The following is a 23,154-nucleotide window of genomic DNA, read 5'->3' as shown; positions in this document are numbered from 1 at the left end:
AGAGAGAGAGAGAGAGAGAGAGAGAGGATGGCGTTAATTTGTCATATACATGTCTATATTAATTTCAGTCAAGGTTTAAGATACTTCTATCAAGCTGTCTGCCAATTTGATTTTTATTTTTATCCCATACCGAAGACAAGATTATTTTGCAAACTCAAACCATTCCCTGTCAACTCACGTTGAAAATGAATAGTCTCTATGTCTAAGGGAGGTTTAAAAGGTGGGCGTGGGGAGCTTATTGAGGCCAGGCTCGCCCCTGTACCCCATTCTCTCCGTGAGACAGTTTTTTCTCTCTCACAAAGTTCAATGTGTAATTATGTTGTGCTCTGTAACAGTCATGTGACGTGCTATTTATAGACTCATCCGTTGCCCAACACATGACACATCCGTGTATAAAAACAAACCGTCAGTATCAGTACGGTAACACGAGAGGGCTATCTACTCGGCACAGCTTTACATTCGAGGTAAGTCCTAAACTTTGTATATCACACGTAGGATAACTTGACTGCTTTTTGTTTTCTAACCACGCACTATACTTGTTAATACATAGCCTACTTTAAACTGTCTTTTTTTTTTTCTTTCTTAAACGTGCATGCGTCAAGGCAACGAGAAGCCTACAATCTGCAGTAAAGTGTGAGCTCAGATCAAGCATGAGTTCTTGTAGAGTTTCATTCACTGCATACTTCTCTTGACCATCACTCAGTTTTCTGCACTGAATATCGTAGTATGTAGTATGTTGTATGTAGTATGTTGTATGTAGTATGTTGTATGTAGTATGTTGTATGTAGTATGTTGTATGTAGTATGTAGTATTAATAAGAAACACAAATTGAAGCAATAATTAGATACAATAAAAACTTAGTTATATCATGCAATATACGCCCCCGCCCCCTTTCTGGTAATTAACTTATCTAGACCACGTCTTTCTAAATCTAATAACAATATTAATGTCAATACGTTATAATAGGGAGTATTTGCGAATTTAATAAGATGGGGATTTATAGATATATATATATATATCGTGTGCAGGCCTATGTGTAAGTATGAGGTAAATGTTACATCTAAGCTAGAAAACTTTGAGACTACTGACATTTGTATTTGAAGACTGTGTTGGGATGGGGAGGTAACCACCTTTCTCTTATGATATTTAGCCTAGGCACTCTTAGGCGTACATCAGAAATAAAAGCGAGTCGATATATCTCTGAGAAATGCAACATGTTGTTCACCTGTTATTTTTACACAATTGATTTTCACTTCGCGGAAGGTGAAAATGAAAGTAGAAGCAGACACTCATTATTTCAAACCATTGATTTTCTTTGTAACATAATTTATTGTTACATGGGGGAGGGCGGGGGTTCTTGCCGAATTTATTAACTATAATAATATAATAATAATAATAATAATCTTTACCATCATTATGGAAATTTGTCTTACAATTTGTGCATTACAAAAAAAACAAAACAAACAACAACTCAAAATCTACATCTAAAATGTTTATCCTTAATTATTGAATTGCATCTAATGATTTGATTGCCAGGTGAACAAAAGAGTGTTAGTGTCTGTTTGTCTTTACTATCGGTGTCTTGTATCTCCTTTGTGATGGTAAAATCACCAAATCCTGACCCAGGGTGCAATGTTTATTGACAATATCAAATCTTAAACTCTTGAGTTTATCTCCTCCGTGTGTGTGTTATGTGAGACAGTATTTCAGTGACATTGTACTTAAGCAGTACCATAAACTGAAAACATGCTATTCAATATTAAATGGACATTAAGAAATCAGTCTTGGGTTATGTATAAAGAGGAAGGTAGTTACAATTCTAATCCTGTGATATATTCACGTGTTGAACAATGCTAAGGAGTAGCTACCAGTACCCCTTTTAGTTTTTGTTAATTTAAAAAACTGGGTCAATGTTACCAAATATTTTTTTTGTTCTATCTAGCTCAATGTTTCTTAAACTGGGGGAGCTCAACCTGCCAGATCGTCCCGAGACATGACGTTAAACTGCGCTCCTCTTTCCTTAGCACTTTTGGAGCTCAAAAGGGCCCTACTTCTTTTCTATCATTGTGTCTGCCTCCTCTTTTCCTAAGTCTGCCTTCATTGATCATCACACTGTCTCCTTAACTTTAAATTCTCACTACGTCCTAGACCAGTCCGTTTGCCGTGGACTGCGACGGGTAAGGGGGGATAAAGAGATCCTGGTGTTTGAGTGGTGGCTATCTGAGGATAAACCACAACAACACAATACTTTGGCTCCAAGTTCCCCTAGACCTGAGACCCAGATGGCCCGCTCTGGGTCAACCGGCTGGTCATGCCGAGCTACCAGCATAGGTCGTCGACCTATGCTGGAGGGCGGTGGCTGGAGGGTCAATCAGGGAGCTGCTGTATTGGACACATGTCCGATGTAGCAGCTGACTGAGTATAGCACCTGTGTAGCCCTGGTGGGCTCATTCTGGACATCCGAATGGCCCGTCCCCTTGTTGGACTCGATGGCGGGTGGGGAGCACAGGTGCCGAATTAACCAAAATATATATGGACCAAAAAACACACACAAAACTACTTGCCCCAGACCTATGTCTGGGCAAGAAACGACGAATTGACGATAAAAAAGAGGAGGTCGCAAAAAGCTGTGCCACCTGGCCATCATTTCTGGTGGTTAGATGCACAGAGGAGGGAAAAAGCCTGACCAAGTTGAGCCCTTTTATTATCTATAAGGGACTCAAGTCAGTAGTGGGAGAGCCCAAGAGTGTGTCTAAGCTACACAAAACAATGGAACTCCTTGTAGAAGTAGACAGCAAGACACACTCTGATGGGCTTTTAAGATGCAGAAGACTCTGTGATCTCCAAGTGGAAGTCATGCCACACAAGAGTCTGAACACCAGCAGAGGTGTAATCAGCTCTAGGGACCTACTGGAATGCTCCGAGAAGGAAATAGTGGAGGGCATTGAAGGAGTCACCCATGCCCGGCGCATTACCAGGCGCAGGGAGGGTGAGGAGGTCAAAACCGCCACTATTATCCTCACATTCGGAACTAGGACACCGCCAGAGTATGTGAAGGCAGGATACCTACGAGTTCCAGTGAGGCCCTACATACCTAACCCCATGAGGTGCTTCAAGTGCCAGGGTTATGGACACGGCGCGGCAGTCTGTAAGAGGAACACTGTGTGTGCCAGATGTGCTGGAGAGGGTCATGAGGACAAGGGCTGCACAGCCCAGTTCAAATGCCCAAACTGTCAAGCTGGCCACTCAGCCTACTCCAAGGACTGCCCTGTGTGGAAACAGGAGGTTGCCGTGCAGGAGTACAAGGCAAGAAACGGATGTACCTTTAGCCAGGCGAAATCGGCTGTACTGGCCCTACCCAAGGGCCAATTCGGCTTGACAAAGACCTACGCCCAGGCTGTTGCTAAGAAAGGAAGATCCATAGCCACACAGACGGACACATTGACCCCACCACCCCCTCCTCCTCCCCCAACTCAGAAGAAAACACCGCCAAAGAACACACCTCTGAAGAAACAAGAAAGCCATGTTGTCATGCTAAAGAACAGGTTCTCTGTGCTCGCTGATGAGAGCATGGAGACTGAGCAGCATGTCAAAACCAATACTCCGGGAGAACCCGGAGACATCATGTCTGACACAGGTTCTCCTCAGAGAACCCAGCCAGACACCCCAACCTCTACTGAGTTAGAGGTTGACCAACTCCCTAAGGGGAGAAATCAAAGCGGAGAGAATGCCCGAGGTGAGAGAGGAGGAAATAACCTCCGCTCTAACCAGAGGGATCTCCCCTCTCCAGAGAGAAAGACTTCCCCCAAAAGGGGGTTGTCCTCCTCTCCATCCAAACCCAAGAATAAAAATACCAAGGTCACTGGAATAAAGGGAAACCCCCCCCGGGGGCCTCCCAAGGCCAAATAGCTCCAAGTAGGTCATCTAGAATAAGCCATGGATTCCAGAATTGTACAGTGGAATTGTAGAGGCCTCAAGGCCAATTACGAGGAAATGCAGCTACTGATGGACTCTGAGACTCCTGTAGCTGTCTGCTTACAGGAAACATTTCTAAAAGATTGCATCAGCTTCCGAAGCTACCGTGCTTACACCAAGAATGTTGAGGATGCAGAGAGAGCATCAGGTGGAGTCTGTATCCTTGTGAAGGATAGCATCCCCCATGAGAGGGTAGAACTACAGACCACACTACAGGCCGTAGCAGCTAGGATAACCCTTCACAAGGTTATCACTTGCTGCAGCCTGTATCTACCACCAGGCGCTCCATTAAACCGAACAGACATGGAGGACCTATTGAAACAACTCCCCCGGCCTTATTTAATCCTTGGGGATTTCAATGCCCATAACACCATGTGGGGATCCAACAATACCGACACAAGAGGTCGTATGCTGGAGGATATCTTCCTCCAACATGATTTATGCATACTTAATGATGCATCACCGACCTACTTGCACCCAGGAACTGGATCATTCACATGCATTGACCTCACCGTATGCGTCCCCGGACTTCTGGACGATTTTAAATGGTCAGTTAGCAATGATCTACGGGGAAGTGATCACTTCCCAATCATCATTACTAACAACCTCCCTTCATTGGGACGACCTCAGCGGTGGAAACTGAATAAGGCCGATTGGGAACAATTCCAAAAAAGATGCTCTGAGGATATCACAGAAAATATCCTCCATGAACAGAACCCAGCTGATACCTTTGCTAGCAAGCTACTAAGTATAGCCAGGAAAGTTGTACCCCTAACCTCTGCAAATCCAAAACGGCCTAGCAAACCATGGTTTGATACAGCTTGCAAAAGTGCTATTGGTGATAGGAAAAAACGACTGGCTGCATTTATAAAGAATCCTTCCCAGGAAAACCTAAAGCTATTCAGGATAGCTAGAGCAAAGGCTAGACAAACCATACGGTCAGCCAAAAGGAATTCCTGGAGAAGTTTTGTCGGCAGTCTGGATGCCAAAACTTCTGCTAGAGCGGTTTGGAAGGCAGTAAGGCGAATCAAAGGGAAAGAATCAAATGCAATAGGGCATTTGAAAAATCAAGGACGAACTGTCACGTCCCCCAGAGAAATAGCTGACTGCCTTGCATCCTCAATAGCAGAAAAATCATCCACTGCACACTACACGCCAGAGTTCCAAAAAGTCAAAACCAGGGAGGAAAGACACCCCATTGATTTCAGGTCAGAGAACAATGAAGACTACAACAAACCGTTCTCGCTTGAGGAACTGAGGGAATCGCTGGACAAGTCACATGACACAGCGCCTGGAGAAGACGAAATCCATTACCAGTTCCTCAAGCACCTTCCCGAACTCTCATTGGCAGTCCTGCTAGGGGTCTATAACTGTGTGTGGCAAACAGGCGCTTTCCCAAACAGCTGGAGGAAAGCCACAGTTATACCGATACCTAAACCGGGAAGAGACGGCTCTGACCCAGCTAACTATCGACCAATAGCACTAACAAGCTGCATCTGCAAAACCATGGAAAGAATGATTAACAGTAGGCTGGTCTGGTACCTGGAAAGGAATAAAGTGATCTCAAACTACCAGTGCGGATTCCGGCAGGGGCGGACAACAACTGACCACCTGGTAAGGCTGGAAGCTTATATTAGAAATGCATTACTCAGAAGAGAACATCTAGTAGCTGTATTCTTCGATATAGAAAAGGCCTATGACACAACCTGGAAACATGGCATTCTACGTGACCTGGCGCTTATGGGGCTTAAGGGACACCTCCCCCGTTTTGTGGAGGAATTCCTGAAAGATCGAAAATTTCAGGTTCGAGTGGGCAACTCCGCTTCTGACACTCATGACCAGGAAATGGGTGTACCCCAGGGCAGCATTCTGTCAGTCACCCTGTTCAACATTAAAATAAATAGCATCATAAATGCGCTGTCCCCTGGCATAGAGTGCTCTTTGTATGTTGATGACTTTGTCATTCTTACTTATGGGAAAAACATGAACACCTTAGAAAGGAAATTACAGTTATGTTTAAACAAAATTCAGGGTTGGGCAAACTATAATGGTTTCAAATTCTCAGACTCCAAAACAGTTAGTATGCATTTCTGTAATCTAAGGGGACTCCACCCAGACCCTGAACTATTTATACACAAAAAGAAGATCCCTGTCGTGAAAACTACAAAATTTTTAGGCCTCACCTTAGATTCCAAATTTAATTTTCTCCCCCACATTAAGGAACTTAGGAAGAAATGCCAAAAGTCATTAAACATACTAAGAGTACTCAGCCATACGGACTGGGGAGCTGACAGAGATACCTTGCTGCTGCTCTATCGGAGTCTAATTCGATCCAAGCTAGACTACGGATCCATAATATATGGAGCAGCAAGGAAGTCGTACCTAAAAATACTGGAACCAATACAAAATGCTGCCCTGCGTCTCTGTCTCGGCGCGTTTCGTACATCACCTATCCCAAGTCTCCATGTGGAGGCTGGAGAACTCCCCATGGATATAAGAATGAAAAAGCTTGCAATGCAGTATATAGTCAAGCTAAAATCCAACCCCACGAACCCTGCTTTTGACTCCATATTTAACCCCACAGAGGTAGAATTATACAATCGAAGGCCTAACGTCATACAGCCGCTGGGCCTTCGAATGAGAGAACCCATCCAAAATTTAACCCCACCCATTGACCAAATCTCTAAAATAGAAACCCCTCAGAATCCTCCTTGGCTAATGAATAAACCCAAATTAAATTTATCCCTCCTTAATTTCAAAAAAGAAAATACAGACCCAAGCATACTACAAGTCCACTTTAGGGAACTGCAGGAGAGCTACGGAGATTGTGGCACCATCTACACAGACGGATCCAAAATGGAGGGAAAGGTCGCGTGTGCCTGCTCCTTTCGGAACAAAACAATCTCCCGTAGACTCCCCGATGGCTGCTCCATCTTTACGGCCGAATTGCACGCAATATTGCTTGCACTTATGGCCGTAAAAGCATCAGAAAGGAGGAAATTTATAATCTGCTCCGACTCCAAATCTGCATTGCAAGCTTTGGGGCGGATGAAGACTGACATCCCATTGGTACATAAGAGCCTGAAGCTGTTGGACCTAATAACAGCCGACCGTAGGGATGTCACCTTCATCTGGGTCCCCTCCCATGTTGGCATTGAGGGAAACGAAGCCGCAGACAGAGAAGCAAAGAGAGCCCTAAATCATGCGGTGTCAGGAACCCAAATCCCCTACTCGGACCTGAGACAAAGTATTGCCTCTGCCACCTATCGAGAGTGGCAGAACCGATGGGAGGCTGAGACTCACAGTAAACTCAGGCAGATTGTGGCGGATGTCAGGTGGCGGCCCACATCTAAGGGTCTGACAAGGCGTGGTAGCACAACCATGTCCAGACTTAGGATTGGCCACACCTACATCACGCACTCTTTTGTACTGAAGAGAGAGGAGCCCCCACTTTGCGAGTACTGTGACTCTCGCCTCACCGTGGAACATATCCTCGTTGATTGCCCCAGATACCAGGATGTCAGGGCGAAACATTTTAGAGCCACTAATCTAAAAACACTATTTAATAATGTCGACCCTGGGAAGGTACTGGGCTTTATTCGGGAAGTGGGGCTATCTACGAAGATGTGATTTCTGAATTTGTGAACATACACTATTTACATTAGATTTTTACCAAATATTTAAATTTTTACTACCTTTACTATTTTAACTGTGAATAGACCTTAATTTTAATTATATTACTGTATAGAATCTGGCCCTTGCTGTTTAGAGAGAGAGTAGTCCTTAAGGGACTGCAGGCACGACATGGCCTAAATTGTGCCGATGTGCCTCAAATCAACAAATAAAATAAATCAACCTGCCAGACGAGTATTGGGGGTGGGCGGGCGGGGGCGGCCTATTTACTTTTTCAGCGGACAAAAAGAAAAGTCGTTGTTTAATTATAGTTACGTATCAATGTTTGATAACCAAGTAAAATCAGAATAGTTCCGAATTGAATTATTTTGAGTACAAGACGTTTTTTTATCTTATAAACAGAGCCATTAAAAAATGTCTTACGATTTCTTTCTGTGGCGTCAGCAACAAAACGTTTTGAAGAAGACATTCCGTAACGCAGTTATTTTCGACGTCCCTTTGTCAGAACGGTCGAATTGGTGTACATCGTTATGCTGACGACTTTTGAGTAGCAAAATAGTTCGCGACCAGACGTCTTAGCAACACGATCTTACGACTTTCGCGACCAGACGTCTTAGCAACACGATCTTACGACTTTCTCGACCAGACGTCTTAGCAACACGATCTTACGACTTTCTCGACCAGACGTTTTAGCAACACGATCTTACGACTTTCTCGACCAGACGTCTTAGCAACACGATCTTACGACTTTCGCGACCAGACGTCTTAGCAACACGATCTTACGACTTTCTCGACCAGACGTCTTAGCAACACGATCTTACGACTTTCTCGACCAGACGTCTTAGCAACACGATCTTACGACTTTCTCGACCAGACGTCTTAGCAACACGATCTTACGACTTTCTCGACCAGACGTCTTAGCAACACGATCTTACGACTTTCGCGACCAGACGTCTTAGCAACACGATCTTACGACTTTCGCGACCAGACGTCTTAGCAACACGATCTTACGACTTTCTCGACCATTCCAGACGTAGGTTCTAGGTGCGCTCTATTTGCCCCGAAAGTCCCAGGGCCGGACCTACAGGCAACATATTTAGTCTGTAAACCGGATAGACCAACAATCTATCTATTTATGGATTTGTGGCATATATGAACATCTCCAATAAAGAACAGCTTTAAATCTTTGAAAAAAAAATATTCGTCTTCCAAGACACAGTCTACGACCATTAGAAATAATGGAACACTAAACGTTTTCTTATTGTCTTTTGATTACGATTAAAGCGTCTGGTAAGTTTGAGATAAAAGGCAATACACGAGCCTGAGACACCCCCCACCCCGCATATTAAGCCATATCTCTAAATACTGACGGATTAATTTCCCATTTTGGTATCAAACAAAATAATTATCAGTAATAAATTCAATAGTTGGCTTTTTTTTTCGATTCATGTTTTGTTAGGTAAATTAATTAATTGTGTTAAGTTTCAACTTGATCCGAGAAATAATGTATTTAAGATTTGTGACAGACAGAGTGCGTTGATATAAGTTTAAAAAAACAATTTAAAAAACTTGGCTATTGCTTTTGCTCATGAACAATGTGCATTGCCAGGTTAGAAACAGAAAAATGTTTGACAATAAATTGTTTCTGTTTGCAAATAATAATGACAATATAAAACAAAAATGAGCCAAATCAATGATTACATTGTGTGTTCCTTTAGGTTTAACCAGTGGATAGAAGAGAACACTCTTCACAATGGGAAATAATGTAAGTTCTATTTGTGTTATTCATCTAGTCTTTATATCAAGTCAATAAATATTTGTGGTACATCTATTCTTGATATCAAGTCAATTAGTATTTGTATCTCATCTGTTCTGTACAAAAAGTTAACTTAAAGTGTTCTATGGTCTTGTTGTGTGTGTGTGTGTGCGTATTGCATTGCGCTAAAATCAATATATAACCCACTGATAACAGGAGTAGAGAGATAGATGAAACAGTTTATTTTTCTTTGCTATATCATGTGCCGCTCCCTTAGTCAATGTAAACTTCTAATCGTATGTAGTCTAGCCGTGCAAGCAAGTCAATGCTGGTGTGTTACAGTGTATACAGTAGCCAATACAGATTTGTGGCCAATATTCTCACACTTTAAACTAAGTAGCAATCGTAGCTTCAAAATAAAAGAAAAAGTATAATAATTAAATAATTGTAACAACCGTCTATTTCCATTCCTCACTCTCTGTTGCCAGGAGTCTCTCCCTAGATAGGCCAGTCCATTATGTCCTCCATCGCTTCCTCTAGCGCCCTTATCACAGCTCACCAGGTCTCTTTTTTTTTTTTTTGGCAGAGTAATCTTTCTTCCCGCTTTGTTTTAATCCTGACCACCTTCTGGACACATTCGGAATGGTCTTTTTGTTTGTTAATCCTCAAAGTAGAATGTTTTCTTTTTCTTTGAATTGCAGAAGACAGTAAGTTATACTTCATTCTGAACTTTTCCCATTGTAAATACAAACCAAAATGAACCAGGAAGTCCCAAGTATCATGAACTGTTAGTTGGTGTCAATGGTATGACGTATCGACTCCCCTTGCGTTCTGTTTATAAGTCCTAGCTTTCTGACATTGGTCAAAGGTTGTAGAAGGAAATCTTCTCAAACAGAGCACACAAAACGTCCAAGATGTAACTTTCTCTTGAAACGTCTTGATACTTTGGTTTTCCTAAAACGTCACAAGCTTCTGACACCTTCCTTAGCTCCTTAGTCGTGAACCCAGATCTCGCTGAGTAGACTAAAGGAAACCCAGACAGTTTTACAGTTGCTAAGCTGCTAAACAGGAAAACAAATATTTTAAAGCTCTAACCGACACTATTACACCATTATTAATTAGATGGTCTATGCTAAAAACATTCTCTAAATATTCTGTTTTCGAGGCTCATGTCTATCGTTCGTTCAGGTCACCTCAACTTGCTTTGTTTATTCTCAGTCTTGTAGTTTTGAGGCTTCTCTGAAAGTGTTAATTGATGCCTCTTGAATGCCAGTGTTTACTGATGTAGCCAGATGTTGAAGTGTAACTGGTTTGTCGAACTATCAATTTAGCACCAAAATGCAATTTAAGGATCTACTCTTTGCACTGTTGCCCTAGAAATATAAAGAGTTAAGTAGGCCTATCATTCTAAATTGCTATGGTAACAAAAAAATAATGTCATTAAGTCTATATTCATTTTAAACTTCTTAAACTACAAATGAAATTAATCTTTACAAAGCAAAATATAAAGATTACTTTTTTTTATATATAAACAAAGCTTACAATGAATAAGAGGAGCGCACAGTTCAATTTATGCCCTAGTTTGTTTCTCCTTATTTTTTTATATGAAACATTTAATTGCTACTAATTAACTAACTGATTAATTCACATGTTGTCATCGACATTGAATAATTGTGCAAAATTGCAACTTGATCCTAGAATGGGAAGTGAAAAAAAAAAGGGTAAAAGAATCCAATCCACCTATTCAGGCAGACTGAATGAGTTATAAGCTTTGTATAAGATATCACGAGAGATTCTTCTACAAGATTTTACAGACTACGTTCTAACATGTCATTCAAATTTCGAGTGTGGATGTTCAGATTTGTAAACAAACATCAGACAAATGTTGGGTCATTGTAGCATTATTGTTGTAACAGTTGTCTACCTTGTTGATATGTTTTGTTTATTGTCAAGCTGAAATATTAAAATATTGCTTTTACTTCTTCTTGTTCATTATGTTTGACGGTATTTCCGATACATTGAATCCACTTCCTCCTTGTCATGTTTAAAACTATCTAACTGTATTATTCTAAGGTGTATGAAATAAAAAATACTAAAATAAAAAAATAAAATACAATTTTCCACGCAAATTCTTCAAGATTTACAACAGTTCACAAAAAAAAAAAAAAAAGGAAGTTCGTACTCTATTGATACTCAGCTCCAACACAACCTAATGTAAGCACTTTGCTCACGTCATGGGCGTAGCCAAAAGGGGAGGGGAATTGTGTGACCTTAGGTTTGCTTTTTTTTTTTTTTTATTGGAGTGGAGATTTTAGAGTTAAACCGTCACTTGCCCCAACGCTGCCGAGAAGGTTTTGAGGTTAAGAAGCCCATCTTCATAAACAAAAAATAGCGAAATACAGTAACGAAATTCCATGAGCGTAACCAATAGGGTTTTGCATTTAAACCCCCCTCCAGTGGTTTTGAATTTAAACCCTTACCCCTTCCAAGAGATTTTGAGGTTGAATCCCCTTCTTAAAAAAAAAAACTAAAGCAAAATAAAGTCACCAAATTCCATGAGCGTAGTCAATGGAGACTTTGGTATCTCCCCGTCCAGTAGGTTTTGAGGTTACTACGTCCTCTTCAATTCTTTAATAAACAACTAAATCAAATATATATATAATATATAGTGATAGTGTTACGAGCAGATGATACACCAACGCTGAACCACAAGTCATAGATTATTAGAACTTTAATCTTGCTCAACGAATAATAATCTCAATAATCTCCTTGTTCACAGTACTTCATTATTTCTGTCTCTTTCTTTCTTCCTCTTTCAACACACATTTAGTACCATTCCACATTCACACTACACTGGACACTTGCGTGTGTGTGTGTGCAAAAGAAATAAAAATACCCCTCCTGAAAAAATCTCCTGGCTACGCCCATGGCTCACGTCACTTTGAGTTCCATTGATTTAGTTCTCCGACATCTCTAAGCATAAATAACGACGTGAGCTGATCATTTGTTTTTAGACATAGAACTGTACTACTGGTAAACGTATTCAAAAGTTGTTTCTCATATAACACCTGGAGAGAAACTTGTATGAAGTTGACCTGATTGCTCTATTTACCGAGACAACAAGTTTACGTACAGTTTGATTCTTCCTAATTAATTCTGATTAAAAACGTACTTTATTATTAACATTATTTTATGCCACTTAATAGACCAATATATTTTACTTCAATAGATATTTTTACCCTACTCTGGTCACATCTCCGGTGGAGTCCATATTGGAACGGATGTGGTCATCAGTGGAAGAACTTTGCCAAGTTTCAACAGGTAATAAGTCTGTGATTAATCATAATGTTTGAGCAGTAGAGAGTCTACAGGATTGTTTTACTCTTACAATATGTTTAGCATAGTTTTAGTCACTTAAAAAAAAGTGTATTCCGTCTGGGCAGCACAAAAATTAATAAAGTTCTCCTTCTTTCTCCATGTTACGAAGCTGTCACTAAAACTTAATTGTAAAGAGAAACTTGCTGTAAATGAGAGGGTCACCAATTCTAATTCTGTCATTTTTAATTCAAGTTTGTAGGAAACTGAAACTCTATCCTCTGATTTGAATTCAATGAAGAAACAAGCTTGATCAGTGTATTTGAAGGCCTCTGATTCATCCTCTGAAATAGAATCAGCTAAAACTTTATAAGGATTGTCGAGCATTTGGTTGGTCTAACATTTGGATGGTCAAACACTTGGATGGTCAAACATTTGGATGGTCTAACATTTGGATGGTCTAACATTTGGATGATCTTACATTTAGATGGTCTAACATTTGGATGGTCTCACACTTGGATGGTGAAACATTTGGATGGTCTAACACTTGGATGGTGAAACATTTGGATGGTCTAACACTTGGATGGTCAAATATTTGGATGGTCTAACACTTTTATGGTCAAACATTTGGATGGTCTAACACTTGGATCTCAAAACGAGTGTCTTGAGTTTACAATGTTTGAGTTGGCTGATTTGTATACCAGACTTTTTCTGATGTTTTTTTTGCAATGCATGTCCAAAGTTAGATAAAGAAATTATTGGTGGCTGGTTTTCGCTACGCGATGCAATATTTCTTGTATTTGTGAGATGACTTTGAAACTCCCAACAGCTTTCGTAGTTATTAGTTGTGTCATGTGGGCTTGCAAGAATGATCTTCCAAAGTCTGTCCTTACGGACAATTTGTTCCTTACAAAGCTAGTGCTGCTGATTGGTGTCATTGTGTGTAAGGCACTTTTCAATTAAACGCAAACGCTATTCACCCATTCACTCAGGGAAACAAATCAACCGTCTAGGTACCTCCTTAGAATAAATTTGTTAGAAGACTTACTTTGCATTTCTCTTGATAGAAACGTAAAAAATATTCAAATAGCACGAAGGAATGTGATGAAAGAAAAATGAAAATGTTTTCGACTGTCTTCACGATGGCACCGAGTTTGAACGTTAAGGCCGCTCTCTCTATCTCTCTTACAGGAGCTTTGAGCTAGGACATCATTTCCTTTTCTAAAGAAGTTTCCGAAACTTAGTGAACAAAACAAAACATTTTATGGTTAATAATTAGTCACAACTAATCCAATTGTTTTATGTTGTAGTTTAAATATTGTATCACTATCCTTGATGTAGTCAGCATTATGAGATGAGAATAAAACAATTTAAAAAAAAACTTTGTATGTTTAACTCAGCCTGAGATGTCTCAATAGAAAACTAAATATTGTGTTTTGTATCAGTTCACATATTCATTCAAATGAATTATTCTGGACAGGTTTAGTATCAACCTTTGCTCTGGACCAAACATAGATTCCGGTGACGTGGCGTTCCATTTCAACCCGAGGTTCAACGATGGCAAGGTGGTCAGGAACCACAAGCAGGGTGGACAGTGGGGCGCCGAGGAGACTCACGGTGGCATGCCTTTCAGGAGGGGTCACAATTTTGAACTTCACATGAAAGTTACCCATCATGGCTTCAAAGTAAGTTACAGTCAGTTTTTAACATTTTATATATAATCATCAAGTCAACTACCGTAAACATAACTGTATTGTATTGGATATCTAGTAAGCAAGACAGGGACATTAACAGCACATACTCGCAAATAATATATGATATATGTCTTCTTGCAGGTAACAGTCAACCACCATCATTTCTGTGACTTCAATTACCGACTTCCCAAAGAAACTATCAATTACATCTACATTGAAGGGGACGCAACCATTACATTCATCCAGTTCAGGGGAGGTAGCTCGGTAAGCGCTCTTTTTTTTTTAATTGATGTAATTAAACTGCTGTTGCTGTTGTGAATATGCACAGACACTGTTCACAAAAGGGTACCACATGGATTCTAGAACTTTCATCTAGCTAGTTTGAAGGGGTGAGCGCTCACCCTTCTAATTAACCACGCTGCTCCTCTCTCAATGCCTCTTTCATAGGCATCACTTACGTGGCCTTACAGCATAGTTATAACTCATAGAAAAATAAGGGATCCGATCCCAGTGTGCTTTTGGTTGGGCTCCCAGAAAGTGAAGTAGTCCCTCTTCCTCCCTGACTGATGTGATGAATTCACATTTCAGGTAAGTTCCGCTTCATATTCTGGATAAAGAAATCTTTGTTTACAAACAGATTGTGACTCGAATCGGATCGCGATGAATTTGCGCATACTCCGCCAAGTATGCTGGCTAAGTAAGATTTTCAAAGATATTTCTATGGTGTTTTTGTACACAGTGGAAATGAAAGTATTTTTTTAAAGCAAAATAAACAATATATTGTATATATATAATTATTTTATTTGATTCTGGCATGTATGTGATAAAGAGAATCGAAACATAGCTTATTCTTTAGGTTTGAATTGTTAATTGTATGGAATTACTAATTAAATTGTATACGTCACTAGAGGCGTGGAAAAGTGGATAACCTTAAAAAGTCGACAAAGCACCTCAATTTTCTTCAACAAAATTAGTGATAATAATGTCATTATACCAATTAATTAGAGGAAGCGATGCTACGTGCATATAACGAAAAGGTTTAAGTTGGCTACGACTCCTTCTAGGGGCCACCTTAAAGTTTTTACAACAGAAATTTTTTTTTTTTTTTTTTTTTTGAAGTCTCATTTGTTTTTAGTTGTTGTTGTACTTGAGTCATATCTTAATATTCCTTGAAATCTTTCAACAGGTAAACTTCTCTCATAAAATATACACATAATTATAAAACTTTAAGTTACAAATAATAGTTTATTTATCTAGGAAGATCAGTAAATGTATTAAAAAGAACCAAATAGATATATCTTCTAACCAGAGTTGAATCTGGTAGAATAGGCTGTACACAATCTGAATGAAAACTTTGACTTTTTATTTCAGTTTCCCACTCCTTCAGTAAGTACAAAAATAACTTTTTTTTACAATGTTTATATCAACTCAGTCTGTCAGTCTGTCTGTCTGGTACCCATTTTAAACACGTTAGGTCGCTGCCCGTTCCTATTTCCTCACTATGTTTGTTCAGTTTGTTATCGCTTCATCTAATCTGTTCTCGTCTCTTTATTTCTCAATAACTTATAAGACATTATCTCGCTCCGATACTTTGACTCAATACAAACCGAGAGTCTTGAAATCTTTGACTTTCTTTCCTTTCTTGTCTTTCTTTCCTTTCTTGTCTTTCTTTCCTTTCTTGTCTTTCTTTCCTTTTTTTTTGACATTCTTTTCCTTACTTTCTTCTCTCGTTTCATTAATCTCTATCATAAAAGTTTGAGAACCATTGTAGTTAACTTAACGGATGTTTTGAGATGTCTGCATTCACTCACCATCCAGTGGCTGTTACACACTTAGGTCCGCGTATTTGTGTGTTTCTAAGTGATTGTTAGTGTGATACTGTTAGTGTGTTTGTGTGTGTGTATGCGAGTCACTATTGCAATGTTATGGAGGAGGGGAACTCCCCGGTCTTCTGACACACTGTCACGAGGACTACAAAATAGAACGTAAACATATCTGTGCATTGACCCTTCGTAGTCCCTGGCAGTGGTCAGTTGTTGGTGTGCTGAGCTAGCACGTCATTAGGTCAAACAAACAAACATGGATAACCAGGTCTTTTTTTTATTTGTGTCCCAAAACATGTTTAGATAATTGTAGTCAACATTTGTTCACTGATTTCTAGTGCTGTGTATTAGGAACTTCAGTTAGCTTCTTTTATATAACTTAATTAGAAATACAGTTTTAGTGTGTTATTATCAAGCATAGACCTAATTAATTGTTTATCTATATAGATTAGATCTATTAAAGATGTAGCTTCAGGTTTGAAGAAATTATTTCATTTCAGTGTCTTAGTCTCCATATACATTTTTATTTCAGGTTTAATTCGATTTATTAAATTTTAATGTTTCATGTGTCTGACTTTATACACAAATACCTACATAACGTTTACAAGTAGTTTTTTTTAAATGATAGCTACAACAAGAGACATAAGATATTATATTTATTATCTAAATGTGGACTAAGGATACATCTTTGTATTTAATGATTAAGTTTAGGAAACAATAGTCACTTTTAAATGAATGCTCTGTTTGTTATTTATCTCTCCAGTTCAACCCTGTCCCAAGTTATCAGCCACCTCCGCCTGCTGTAAGTTTTATAGTTGGTCTTACTGATAACATAAACCTAGATCTATTTGATAAGTTTCAAAAGGTGTTTAAAATATTTGTCTAATTTTAAATGAAATGTAGGTATTCAAACTCAATGTTCTCCCAATCATAGTACAAGAATCTAACTCAATATTAAAACAATGAATATTTTATGTGGCAATTTAGTCTAAAACAAAAAAAGGTCTTCAAGATATTATTATTATATTGTTTTTTACTATGATAAATAAGGGTTAAGAGAGGTTAAGCGCTTGGCTTCCAAACATGGGATTCTGGGTTTGAATCTTGGTGAATGCTGGGATTTTGAATTTCAGGATTTTTAGAGTGCCCCCTAGTCCACCCAACTCTAATGGGTGACTTTTTTGGGGGGAAAGTAAAGGCGGTAGGTCATTGTGCTGGCTACTTGACACTCTCTTTAACCAGGGGTCACAAAAACAGATAAACTTTACATCATCTGCCCCATATAACTTTACTTTACATAAATATATGTAGATTCAACCTAATACTATATTTCTATTCACAGTATCCCACAGGTCAAGTATTTCCTCCAGTACCCAGTTTCCCTTCAGCACCAGCTGTAAGTCTGAGTTCATTTGTAGTGGTTATTGACTATAAAATATAGTAATGTAGAGTATTGGAAAGTGATTATTCAGTATGAACAAAGGGGGATAAGTGTAGCCTAACTGCCCTCCTACTCAATCAAGCACAGGAAATATGTATTCGTGTGTTTTGGTATTAATTGTTATTTCTAATTTTGAAAAAATTACTCTGGAATCCTTGATACACTATAATGAATCTCCACCCTGGGACGAAAGCCCTCTTCCTACTATAAGGGACCATATTGAAACATAAAAAGAAAATCTGATTACAGACCAACAGAGCTCAAGGAAATAGTGAACTGTTTTCTACATACCAATTACCCACAGTACCAGTGGATCAGAGTTTACAAGGATGGCTCATCCCATAAAGCCACCACAAATGGAGGAGCTGGAATACTTATTGAATGGCCAGATGGAGGAAAACTAGAAAAATCCATTGCAACTGGATAGCTCTCTGACAGTCACAGAGCAGAAAGGGAAGCACTAGCACTAGCTGCTACCATGCTAGTAAATCATCCAAGTTCCCCTCACAGTCAGATTGTCTTTCTAACAGATGCGAAAACAACCCTCCAAAGCTTGCAAAACTCTGATTCCCCTTATATTAAAAACCTCAGAACAGCACTTACAAAGCTCAACAACAACACCAAAAAAACTGTTATTCAATGGATACCAGCTCACATACAACTAGCAGGAAATGAGAAGGCTGACACACTCGCCAAGAGTGGGAGAACTAACTCACAAATAAACTCTGCACTCTATCCAGAAGAAATGTAGAAATTAATTGTAGATAAAATAAATGAGAAATGGACGAGCTCCCATCCAAATCACAAGAAAGATGACGCTTACTATAAGCTATCCCAACAAGACCAACGTCTAATCTTTCGACTCAGGACCGGATACAACAGAATGTGACAACACATGTACCGGAAGCTCAAAATTAGAACCAGTGAAATCTGCCCATGTGGAGTATCACCAGAAAATGCCGACCACGTCCTCCAAAACTGCTCTCTTTAACAAGAGGCCCATATAAGACATTGGCCCCAAATCACCCCAATAGAAAGAAAACTATATGGAGAGCTCCCTGATTTGGAAACCACTGCGCAGAACACATTCTTATGGACGAGCTACAAGCACATGTAAACATAAGAACGACAATCGATACAGCATATAATTTTCATAACAATTATCATCATCATACTGTATGAGGGCTTAAGAAGCTTAAAAATGTGCTCCGAATTTCAAAAAGTGGAGTACATTAAGTTCACCCTCTTGGGGTGTGCTGAAAAAACTAAAACTGCAGGAGTCTCTGACTTCTCTTAGCCTGCCTTTGCATTTTTAACTGATGGTGTAGAACTTAGCTGGTAGGTGGGGGGAGCACTTTGCATGCTTGTCTGGTGTAGGCATCTATTGGTCAGGGCTTATAACAAATGCTGAAATTGATCAGCTGCTGCCTTGGAGACTAGTAAAGAGAATAACGTCAAGTATTCTAGAATCTACAGGACCTAATGAGATGGTTTTAAAAAAAGGTCTCCTTACTTCATTTTCACTTATAAATTTCTTATTTCTTTTCAAAATATGTGACCCTGAACTGTTCTTTGAATGAAGAAGTTTATAGAAAATATTAATTATTAAGTGATGAGGCGGAAGGTACTCAATCTGTGACACAGAAAAAAAAAGGTGGCGGGGAAATAAATGAGTAGATTGATAAAACTATTGTAAGGGAGATGATGTGCTTCTATGCTCCAAACTTATTGACTGACTTCACAGTAGTGGACACTTACAATTATCAGTACATGGACAGTAGTGGACACTTAAAATTATCAGTATATGGACAGTAGTGGACACTTAAAATTATCTGTACATGGTTAAAAAAAAAGAACAACAGGATTAAAAAATATAAAACTATATATTAGTAATTTTTGTTGATTTCCTGTGAAAATGTTTTTGCCTTTTTTTTTCAGTTCCCTGGACCAGTCGGACCCATATACAACCCTGTAAGATGATCTTTTCTCATAATTTTTATTTAGTCCAGCTAGAATTAATATAACTTACAATTACTTTTTATATTAAAATATTTTTTAAATATTTCTACTTGTAAGAAATCATTGATCACTTTTAATGTGATAGTATCTGACTAACTGGTCACTTTGGGAAGGTCAAAACTAAAGTTAATGCCATTCTGTGATTCCCTTGATATTCAAGTCATTTAAGTTTAAATTTGAACAAAATATTACATTTTAAAAAATTTGAACAGTTTATGGTCTCTTTTATGGTTCCGAATGGTTCATATTTTATTCCTTTTTTGAGTATTACTTGTCAGTCCATTACCTCAGAATAGACTTTAGCACAAAGTGACTACAGTGACACACTTCTTTTTTTTTAATTCTTACATTATTAACCAAATGTGTATCAATGTTTTAAGTTTAATGAAATTAAAATGCTAACTGATACAAGATCTTAACAAAATATAAAATGCCTATTGAGAATATGACTGTTTTTTTTTCTATAGCCAGTTCCATTTACCACACCTATTCCAGGTGGATTATATCCAGGAAAGATAATCTACATCACAGGTGTACCATATCCTAATCCATCAAGGTTGGTCTCCACATTTTCCGTTTCTATGCATATTGCCACATGTGATAGCTGTGGGATTTCACCTACTTCACTTTGGTCCCTTCTAGGTTGATTTATAAAACTTGGTAGATAAATCTAGAACCTGTAGAGCTGTCACAAATTAAGTAGTTAAATTCAAGAGATGCTTGATCTACTAATTAAATTACTTTTAATTCAATTACCACATAACATCTTCCACTACACATGTAGAAATAAATCATAGTAGACCAGACTTTATACAACTTTTTATATGTAATGTAAAACTTAAAATAATTCAATGCATTCGTTTTATAATTCTAAAATCAGAATCAGAAATACAATCCTAGTCCAGTCATTGCATCACAGTAAAACAATCCATTTAGTTGCAGTAAATCCATAAATGAATAGAAAGTTGCTTGTATGGAACAGAAAGATACTAAAAAATAGAATCGACAGTTTAGATAGAAGCAAGTTTACTTAGTAAGAAGTCTATGACAAATACAAGAAAAACCTAAACAAATAACTCCCAAGAATAGTATGAAACTTTAAATTCATACAAGTAAAATTTCTCTATCATTTCAAGCCCCTCACATTTCTGCAGGGTACTGTAATTAAAGCCTTGACTTTATCCCTTCAAAATATTTGTGTTTTTTTATTTTACTAACATTAATAAGTTTTTCATTCATTCATGATGACAAATAGAGAATAGACAATAAATAAAATCTTTTTTTTTTCTTAATTTTGCTTAACTTTCTCTTTAGATTTACAGTCAACCTGGCCTGTGGACCTTTTGACTCATCTGATTTTGCCTTACACTTTGATGTGCGGTTCAACTTTGGCTCTGACAGAAACCAAGTTGTTAGGACTCACAAGCAGGGAGGCAGCTATGGCTCTGAAGACAGATTCCAGAATTACTTCCCCTTTTTCCCTAGTTCCAATTTTGAAATAATGATTCTGACAGAGCCCAATTCATTCAAGGTAATTTGTACATACTTGTTTTTAAACTTCTCATGTCTGTCATTCTAACTGTTCAGTCTTATTTTGGTTTCAAATAAAAGTGAGTAGAAGTTTTAGGCAGTAGTAGGATTCAAACTCATGCCAAAAAAAAAAAAAGATATGAGATGGTGCATACAACCAGATTCATAGCTTACTTGGCCAAAGTTTCCTTACCATGAACTATGGAAAAATATGATATTAATAAATCACAAAAACTAAATTTTTAAAAACATATTATTTACAGTTTTTAGACAATTTTAATTGCAGTATCCTCAAAAATGAAAGAGATCTTTTGATCAAGGTTTATGATATTTTTAATTGCAGAAAGTTCAAATTTGTTTTTACATTAATAAAATAGCTATTTTGTTTTACAAAATATATCAGTAGTCTAAATTTTTTCTAGCACAAAAAATAAAATAAAATATTCATTCTTTCAATGTGTAAAAGGTTTCTTTTTTTGTTTTTATCTTGTCAACTGTTGCCTAAAGTAAAGTTGCAAAAAGTGAAATGAATTGGTTACAACAATAAAGCATTGCAACAACAACAACAATAAAATATATTTAAAAAAAAACACAATTTCGAAAGCACTTCCTAATGTTTGTTCATTTTCTCTTAAAATACTTGGATTTCCAGTTGTTTGTAAACTCATCCATCTCATTATTTATATTATAAATTTTAGTTTAAATTTTATACTTGAAGATAATTTTATGCTTTAAAATATTTTAGGATTCGGAACAATTAAACTCACAAACATGTTTTTAATTCTGATTCTTATTTTTAAAAATCTTGAATGTCTGCTGCCAAAATACAATAGCCAGGGAAATAATTTTTTTTTTATTAGCAATAAATTTAACTTTTAAAACAAAAATTAGAGAATAGGTTAATTATCAAAGATAAATATAATGTACATGAACATGTACCCTAACCTTTAAATTTAATTTATTTCTCAATCTTTCTAGATTGCCGTAAACAATCAACACTTTACTGAGTTTTTCCACCGCATCCAGCCAGTCCAAAGAGTGGATCACTTGATGGTCTTAGGAGATGTCAGCCTGACCCAAGTCCGCTTTCAGTAAATCTTTAAAATTGGAATATTATACAAGTTCTGAGCTGCAATCAAAACAACTTAAGCAGCAGGTCATTTATTTTATTACGTTGTGATCTTTCCTAGTCACATTAAAACAAGGCTAAACGCTCATAGATTTTATAGTGTGTAATTTGCTTTTTTTTTATATTGAAGAGATACTTTTTTAAACTCAAAACCCCTTTGGCTACGCTCATAGAATTTTGAGTGTGTAATTTGCTTTTTTATATTGAAGATGGAGTTTATCGTAAATTTTGGATGGGGTTTTAAAATCAAAATCTTCCTCAACTGTGTTAAAAAAATTTACACACCATGTTGTACTTTTTAAGATAATCCAAAAAAGTATCAATGGTTTCTATGAATGTATTTTAATATATTTTAATTTTAAACAAAAAAAAAAAGAACAAAAATATTTTAAAGATGTATATTTTTTTTAACACCATTGTCTTTTAAATAATATACTTTGAACAATATTTTAAAATGAGAATTTTTAATTGCATTATGTCAATTAATGTTGTGTTTATTCAATGTACTCAGTCTGTGTTTTATAAGACACTTTGTATCTTGTTGTTTGACATGTATGACAAGAAAGATGATGAATTGAAGTTTGGTCAAAGTGTGTTCATTGGTGCAAATAAATCTATTTTTAACTACTGAAATGTGTTTTTTCATTGTATTCATAATGAAGTTAGATTTTCTATTATGTTGTACTTTAAACTTTAGTAGGGGTCTACCAGGGGCGGATTGGGTGTCAAAATCTGCCTGGGTATTTCATAATCTGAGGCAGGGGCGGACTGGGTATCAAAATCGGCCCGGGCATTACCATATGAACCGGCACACACATGTCATGTCATATAGCATAGCA

The 23,154-nt window shown here is 37.8% G+C and overlaps 1 protein-coding gene across 2 annotated transcripts; it reads left to right on the top strand.

The window, feature by feature from the left end:
• The first annotated feature begins 319 nt into the window (after positions 1–319).
• On the top strand, positions 320–22,948 carry LOC106060087 (galectin-4-like). Of its 2 annotated transcripts, none has more exons than XM_056024311.1 (12): positions 320–464; positions 9,327–9,373; positions 12,594–12,685; positions 14,160–14,364; positions 14,515–14,637; positions 15,745–15,759; positions 16,960–16,998; positions 17,539–17,592; positions 19,576–19,608; positions 20,124–20,212; positions 20,971–21,187; positions 22,165–22,948. In XM_056024311.1, exons 2-12 carry the CDS (start codon positions 9,362–9,364, stop codon positions 22,279–22,281), a joined length of 996 nt encoding a protein of 331 aa, XP_055880286.1. In that variant the 5' UTR covers positions 320–464; positions 9,327–9,361; the 3' UTR covers positions 22,282–22,948. The 2 variants fall into 2 exon arrangements, with proteins under 2 accessions (XP_055880286.1, XP_055880288.1); XM_056024313.1 differs by lacking the exon at positions 320–464 and adding an exon at positions 604–724.
• The last annotated feature ends 206 nt before the right edge of the window (positions 22,949–23,154 follow it).

Source organism: Biomphalaria glabrata, chromosome 3, assembly GCF_947242115.1.
Source record: "Biomphalaria glabrata chromosome 3, xgBioGlab47.1, whole genome shotgun sequence".
Lineage (NCBI taxonomy): Eukaryota > Metazoa > Mollusca > Gastropoda > Planorbidae > Biomphalaria > Biomphalaria glabrata.
Note: the sequence above shows the minus strand (reverse complement) of the source record. Positions and strands in the feature narration are given on the sequence as shown.

What these genes read in the sequence shown, in the direction of transcription:
- LOC106060087 (XM_056024311.1), top strand. An exon ending in TCGGACCCATATACAACCCT is followed by an intron (nt 19,609 to 20,123) that starts GTAAGATGATCT and finishes TTTTTTCTATAG; the next exon opens with CCAGTTCCATTTACCACACC. An exon ending in CCATATCCTAATCCATCAAG is followed by an intron (nt 20,213 to 20,970) that starts GTTGGTCTCCAC and finishes CTTTCTCTTTAG; the next exon opens with ATTTACAGTCAACCTGGCCT.